Source organism: Rhinopithecus bieti, unplaced genomic scaffold, assembly GCF_001698545.2.
Source record: "Rhinopithecus bieti isolate Rb0 unplaced genomic scaffold, ASM169854v2 scaffold_55570, whole genome shotgun sequence".
NCBI lineage: Eukaryota > Metazoa > Chordata > Mammalia > Primates > Cercopithecidae > Rhinopithecus > Rhinopithecus bieti.
Genome location: NW_016821707.1, coordinates 474,363 through 482,535, shown reverse-complemented (window position 1 = coordinate 482,535; position 8,173 = coordinate 474,363). Strand labels below are relative to the sequence as shown.

Sequence of the window (8,173 nt, the reverse complement as noted above, 5' to 3'; positions counted from 1 at the left end):
TATATATATATATATATATATATATATAATGTTCACACTAAATGTAAATTAATTAATTGTAAGTCCTGATTAGAGTAAAAAAATTCTAAAGATCCTCTGATATACTGCTTATAAGCAGTACAACAGAACACACACATAAACATACACATGTGGACTGGTGAAAAATAAAGGGATCATAAAAATAGACCGGGCAAATTATAGCTAAAAGAAACACACACACACACACACTCACACACAATTTAGCAAAATCCATTATAATAGGTAAATTTGAGACACCGAATAACAAATGAAGATGCCACGTAGAAGATAATAATAGCCATAGAAATCTATTAATGGAACAATATAACATGAAAAAATACAGTAAAAAAACAAAATCTGTCAGCGTTAAAGAAATTGACAAAATTACAATCAGAGTAGGTGATCTAAATACACCTATTTAAAAACGGACAGAATATTAAGCAAACCAACTTATTGAAAAGGATGGAAAACATTGATCCGCTAAATTACTTGTGGTACGCCTCAATAAGAAGTTAATATTTGAGCAAGGACTTACAAAATGACAGAGCAGTTTATGTATAAAAAAACAAGTTAGGCAGAAGTGCTAGCAAATGTCCTGAGGTAAATCATGCTTATTGTGTACCAGGAATAACAAAGTTGTGAGTGAGGCTGAAGGACAGAGGGAAAGGGATGAGGCCAGAGAGCCAAAGGGTATGGGGAAGGGACATTTTGAAATCCGATTGGAGTAGATTCAAAAGTGATAAGAGGAAAATTAGAAGCAATGCCTATAGGTACTTCTATCCATAAGTTTCATTGTGAAGAGGACCAAATAAGATGGCAAAAGTTTGAAGAAAAAGTATGGTAAAAAGACATTTTTTCATTGTTTATTGCTTTATTTTGTCAGACATAAGAAAAAAACATGTTTGTCCTGAGCAGGAGAGGATGGAATGCAGTGACCCAGTGCAGAAAGCAACCTGAAGTCAGAGCTTGAACAGCAAGTATTCAGTGAAATTAGAAATAAATTTTTTAAAATATACATTTAATTACATAGCCAGAATCAGGCAGGAGAACCTGGATCATTAACAGAAACCAGAAGAAACCTGATACATATACTATAATTTGTATATATTCTAAACATATCTATAAAAATTGTTGACCAGCTTGGGCTGGTTGTTACCTGCTCTGTCTTGGACCCTTGCACGGTACTACATTAATCCCCCTAGCACAGCACTATATTGATCAACTATATTTCATTTGGTTTTGGCAAAGTCAACATTATGGATTCAGAAATCGTTAGAAACAAGGACAAAGTTAGCTGTGATCAATATTTAGCTGAGTACAGCAGAATAGCTGAGATTATGTTAGTCCCTATCCACTATAGATCCTCTTGAACCAGGGGCTTTAAATTGGTATACATACATCCAAATGTGTATATGTATGTATATGTACAAATGTGTATATATACACACACAAATATGTGTATATGTAAATATGTATGTGTGTGTGTATATATATCCACAAATGTATATGATAAAGCACATTGGTCAAGGTGTACCAACAATAATTAATCCTATCAACCCAGACCACAGAGTAACCCTGTTTTTGCTTGTTCTTTATAGAACATGAAAATTAAGAAATGGCTAATTAGTAATCTTCATTTAAACTTTAATTGAACATTTGTTTTACTTCTTGATAAAAAACTCTCTGATTGGCTATTACGCCACCAATAAAAATCTGCAAAAGAGTCATTAGCTGTAGTAGCCTGAATAATGAACCCCCAAATTATTTGGTCGTAATCCCTGTGAAACCTAGTTAATAGTCCCATAGACAGTTTTTTATTATTTTTAACATAGAATACACTTCTGGTCTTAAAGCTTAAAACTTATATTTGTTTTATCTGAGTTCCTCCCTCAGGGAATGACCTTCAGACCTCTCAAAAAAAGTATCAAATAACTGAAAATTACCAGATCACCACATCAGATGCTAACCACCCAAATCATCACCGTTGCTCTTTACCCCTCTCTAGTTCCTGTTTTCTTTATACATCGTTACATTTCTTCCCTCCTATATAAATTTCTAGTTTTAGTCAGGGAGATGGATTTGAGACTGAGCTCCAGTTTCCTCAACTACAACACTCAATTAAAGCCTTCCTCCTTGGCAGCGCTTATTGTCTCAGTGATTGACTTTCTGTGCAATAAGCGGTAAGTTCTAGACTGAACCCCTGGTGTTTTTGTAACAGATTTTAATTCCCTGGCCAGGAACAAGTTGCTTGTGACTTGACTGTCATGGGTCAGGAGTCTCAGGATCCCTCCTAAGCAGTTGCCCACCCAATTTTGCCTGGAGGTGATTTTCCATCTCTCTCTGGCCCTGCCACAATAGGTCCCAACCATGTTCCTGATTGCCTAAATATAAATGCCTTTGAGATTTGATATCTACATCCGGGTAGGTGAGTGTCCTTTGTGGGCCCAGACAGCAGGATCTACTCCTCTCAATTTGGGAAATTTTAAAATAAATTTCCATTTGCATGTTGAAAAAACCAAAATGACTGAAAAAAGAAAGCATCCTGACTGCTTCAGTATGGACCTTCCTTGGGACATTTTTTGTGTGTCTGGGCAAGTGGATGTCTTCTGTGAGTACCAGACAATGGGATTGGCTTCTCTCAATGTGAGAAATGCTGAAGGAATTTTTGTTCGCAGGTTGATCAAGCCCAACCAATGAAGAGAGGAAACACCCTGACTGTTTTAGTTTAGACACTCTTGGGGCTTGTTTGTTGTGGCAGCAGTTGGATTGTGTTTTTGGTAACCATTTGTGTTTGTCATGGAAAATTAGAATTTGGTAAACTGATATTCTCTTGTAATACTGCTTGGCCCCAATATTGTTTGGAACCTGGATATGCTGTTGAATTGCAAAATAGGATGGAGTTCCATGTATCTAGGCTTTTGTGCTGCTGTTCTAAGCAGGGTCGGCCTCAAAGTGCCATCATATGTATCATTCTAGGGAGGCAGAAAGAGACTTGAAGCAAACACAGAAAGGAAGACAATGTGAAGATGAAACAGATTTTAAAAGCTGGCATTCAATACAGGAGGGATATAGTCACAAACAAGGGAACACCAAATACTGGAACAGGTATGAACTGAGATAACAACCCCCACAGAAAATCAGATTGTCAGCTGCAGCTGCTGCTTTATTTATGGAAACCATATAATTTTTTTTGCTAGACTGTGGTGCTAGATCCAGCAGATAAAGAAACATTAATAGTACCTCTATCTCCACACCTCCTGCTCTAAGATGTTTCCTCCCTATGTGTCAAGGTTCTTGCTCTCTTTCAATAGACACAAAATCAATGTGTCCCATTACAAACGCTAAAAGTTTGCTTTTATTCTCTATCATTTCCTATTGACATTCAGAACCTTTTGTCACAAAAGGTCAGCTTCAAATGGAACAGTACACTTCTATACAATTGTTTGAGCCTCATTACATCCTTCACTTTGGTTTGAGAGGGGCACTCTAGAGGGACCTATTAAGCAGTACTCTCGGCCAAGATGTCAGTGTCTTGGGGAATACAGTTCAAGATGAGATTCTGGTTGGGGACACAGCCAAACCATATTATTATCCCTGGCATCTCCCAAATCTCATGTCCTCACATTTAAAACACAATCATGCCTTTCCAACAGTGCCCCAAAGTCTCAGCTCATTCCAGCATTAACCCAAAATTCTAAGTTCAAAGTCTCATCTGAAAGAAGACAAGTCCCTTTTGCCTATGAGCCGGTAAAATCAAAAGCAAGTTAGTTACTTCCTAGATACAATGGGAGTACAGGTATTGGGTAAATGTACCTGTTCCAAATGGGAGAAATTGGCCAAAAGAAAGGGGCTACAGGACCCATGCAAATCCAAAATCCAATAGGGCAGTCATTAAACTTTAAAGTTACAAAATGATATCCTTTGACTTCATGTCTCACATACAGGTCATAGTTATGCAAGAGTTGGGCTCCCACAGCCTTGAGCAACTCCATCCCTGTGGCTTTGCGGGGTACAGCCCCCCTCATGACTGCTTTCACAGGCTAGTGTTGACTCTCTGTGGCTTTTCCAGTGCACAGTGCAAGCTGTTGATGGATCTGTCATTCTGGGGTCTGGAGGATGGCCCTCGTCTCACAGCTTCACTAAGGCAATGCCCCAGTGGGGACTCTGTGAGGATACTCTAACTCCACATTTCCTTTTTGCTCTGCCCTAGCAGAAGTTCTGCATGAGGGCTTTGCCCCTGCAGCAAACTTCTACCTAGACATACAGGTGTTTCTATACATTCTCTGAAATCTAGACAGAGGTTCCTCAACCTCAATTTTTGACTCCTGTGCACCCACAAGCTGAACACCATGTACAAGCCACCAAGGCTTGGGGCTTTCACCCTCTGAAGCGATGACCCAAGTTGTACCTTGGCCCCTTTTAGCTGCTGCGGGAGTTGAGGCAGCTGGGGCACAGAACACCATTGTCGTGAGGCTGCACAGAGCAGGGGGGCCTGGGCCTGGCCCAAAAAACTATTTTTCCCTCCTAGGCCTCCAGACATGTAATGGGAGGGGCTGCCATATAGATCTTTGACATGGCCTGAAGACATTTTTCCTGTTGTCTTAGTGATTAACATTTGCCTGCTTGTTACTTATGCAAATTTGTACAGTCAGCTTAAATTTCTCCCCAGAAAATGGGCTTTTCTTTTCTATAACATCATCAGGCTGCAAATTTTCCAAACTTTTATGTTCTGCTTTTTTTTGAACGCTTTGCCACTTCCACCAGAAACCCTAAATCATCTGTCTCAAGTTCAAAGTTCCACAGCTCCCTAGGGCAGAGACAAAATGCTATCAGTCTCTTTGCTAAAGCATAGCAAGAGTGACCTTTGCTCCAATTCCCAACAAGTTCTTCATCTCCATTTGAGACCACCTTTGCCTGGATGTAATTGTTTATATCACTATCAGCATTTTGGTCAAAACCATCCAACAAGTCTCCAGTAAGTTCCAAACTTTCCCACATTTTTCTGCCTTCTTCCAAGCTCTCCAAACTGTTCCAACCTCTGCCCGTGACCCAGTTTCAAAGTCACTTCCACATTTTGGGGTATCCTTATAGCAGTGCCCCACTACCTTGGTACCAACTTACTGTATTAGTTCATTCTCATGCTGCTATTAAGAAATACCCAAGACTGGGTGATTTATAAAGGAAAGAGGTTTAATTGACTTACTGTTCCACATGTTTTGGGAGGCCTCAGGAAACTTACAATCATGGTAAAAGGCAAAGGAGAAGCAGGCACCTTCTTCGCAGGGCAGTAGGATGGATTGAGTGCAAGTAGGGGAAATGCCAGACACTTATAACACCATCAGATTTCATGAGACTCACACATTATCAGGAGAGCAGCATGGAGGAAGCTGTCCCCATGATCCAATTAGCTCCACCTGGTCCCACCCTTGACACATGGGGAATGTGGGGATTACAATTCAAGATGATATTTTACGTGGAGACATGGTCAAACCATATCATTAACCTATTCCTGTTTTAATATTCCTGTAAACAGAATATGTGAGACTTCCGGATTAGATTTAAAAGACAGCATTTCAAGTAACATAGACATTGGCATGTACCTCAATTCCCTTTTCGGCCAGGTCCCAAAGAAACAATATAGGGGCTAGATCGATATTGCACATTCTGTGGGTTTACATCACAGCTGAGGGACACAGACCTGGGAAATCTACCACTTTCAGACTAAGCAATAGAAAGCCTGCTTTTGGTTCCAAGAGGTGATATTATCTCATCTCTCAAAGTTGTTTAACCCAAATATAATAATGAAATATGGTCCAGTTTAAAAAAGTGGTCAAGCCTTGCAATCTTGGCACACATATTGTCAAGGATGCTCTGGGTTTGTGGCAGATCATCTCTCCCAACACACAGATTTCCCATTTTCCCAAGAGCTACAAATGTATTTTGCTGTTACTCTGGAAGTGCAAACCAAGTAAGAAAAGAAAAAAAAAAAAATCTGAAGTAGAAAATTGCATAGGTGATCAAAAAGTTGCATTAATTTTGTATAATATTTGTAAGGCTGAAAAAATATTAGAGTTAAAATAAAGTTTTGTTTCACATCTATAAATAAATATATGCAAATGCATGTATTTATATATGCAAATTCTAAAATTTATGAGTGTACATATTTGTAAGCATAATATATGTATATCTAAATCACAAGCTCTCATATATAGGAAACATCATTAAAAAAGTATTGTTGTATAGCAAGATTATTAATTATTTTTAAAATTTGATAAGAAATGTTAGGATAGACTTGCATTGGCAACATAACCTCTCTTCAATGAAGAAGGTGAAGGCAGATCCAAGGAAATGGAAAGAAATATCTTGCTATAAATATTTCTTCCAGACTCATTCTTTTAATTTAATGCAATTTTAATAAACATCTCAACTGGATTCTTACTAGAACTTGATCTGTTTATTCTAAGGCTCACTGGAGTTGTGAATTTGTGAGAATTGACACTCCAGGATTTAGTGGAATTGCCCTTGCTACCCAAGTATCAGGGAGCACACATAAAGGTGTGAATTTCAGGAAATTAAAACAGATTACTTGAAATTCATGCTTCCCTGAGCACAATGACTCTTATCTGATCCCAAAGGTAAGAATGGATACTTTGTTAGGCAGGTGACAGACTTGAATCTCAGATTTAACATTCCTTTCAAAGTATCTGTTATTCACATTGTCATAGATACCCTCTTGTGTGGAGACATAGCACCTCTTGAAAGTAATCCTTTTAATAGAGCGTTTGATTACATGCAAAACACAGTACATTATATCACAACTGAGTTAATTTATAGTTTATATGGACAAAATGATATTCTTTCTGAACTCATTCTATTAATTTCATTTAGTCAAATAGAAATTTAAGCTTTCTAATGTCAAATTTCCAATTCTCTATTAATAAGAGAATTTGAAAATATATAACTAAAAAGGCCACAGTTTTTTGGAAAAAAATAATGTATGTGTGTAGTCGTTTTGTGTATGATGTTAAAATTAATAATGTAATGCTAATAGGAATTAGAAAGAGATCTAATCAATGGAATAATTATTAGAAGCGGAAACGTATATGTATATGTAGTGTCTATCTGAACATAACATGATTCAATTTTGTTAACTAAAAAAATGCTTGAAAAAAGAAAACTATAACTCTAATCCAATCACTGATAAAGTCTATATTTGCCAAATATACAACAATAGGTTATAAAATTATTAAATAAAACATAAGTAATATTCACATATTAGGATGTTGAATGTTTCTTTAACCATTATATCCAGTTCACAAATTATAGTAGAAATGCTGAAAGATATGGATATGTTGTTCCATAAAATATTGTAAATAAAAGGGGTCAATAATATAAAAAAGAAAATAAATTCAACGTATATGACTTCATCTGTCAAACAATATCAAGATACGTATTTTAACAAATAATCTTTTAAAATCTATTACATTTTAGAACACCGAGAAAGAATAATGAAAGTATAGCTTATAGATGAGACAACCAACAAATCTATATGATATTTTCAAATTTAATAAAGAGTGATTTAACAAAAGCAGTGTGGCTCACACCTGCAATCCTAGCACTTGGGAGACCAAGGTGGGGAGATCACAAGGTCAGGAGATTGAGACCATCCTGGCCAATGTGGTAAAACCTCATCTTAACTAAAAACATAAAAATTACCTGGACATGGTGTCCCATACCTGTAATCCCAGCTACTTGGGAGGCTGAGGCAGGAGAATGGCTTGAACCAGAGAGTTAATGGTTGCAGTGAGTCAAGATCGTGTCACTGTACTCTAGCCTGGTGACAGAGCAAGAATCCGTCTTTAAAAAAAAAATAAATAAGCCACTTTTTACTTTTTGACTTTTTGACTATCAAGGAGTGTGTGTATATGTATGTGTGTGCATGTGTGTGTGTGTATGTGTGTGTGTGCTTGCATCTGTGTGTGTTCAAAGGAATACTACCAATGTTGATGAGCTTGGTATGACATAATTGTATTCTTAATTTACATCATGTATACCGTTAAAATATTTCTAGAAGTCAGGGTGAAAATGCACTGACAAAGCCTCTCTCTCTCTCTCTCTCTCTCTCTCTCTCTCTCTCTCTCTATATATATATATA

General features: G+C 37.3%; 1 protein-coding gene across 1 annotated transcript in view; it reads left to right on the top strand.

The window, feature by feature from the left end:
• Window positions 1-3,044: 3,044 nt before the first annotated feature.
• LOC108520965 (histone-arginine methyltransferase CARM1-like) overlaps window positions 3,045-8,173 on the top strand; it is a 72,682-nt gene continuing 67,553 nt past the window's right edge. Inside the window, exon 1 of the mRNA XM_017860544.1 lies at window positions 3,045-3,123. Coding sequence (XP_017716033.1) covers window positions 3,045-3,123 — 79 coding nt within the window. The remainder of the gene's footprint in view (window positions 3,124-8,173) is intronic.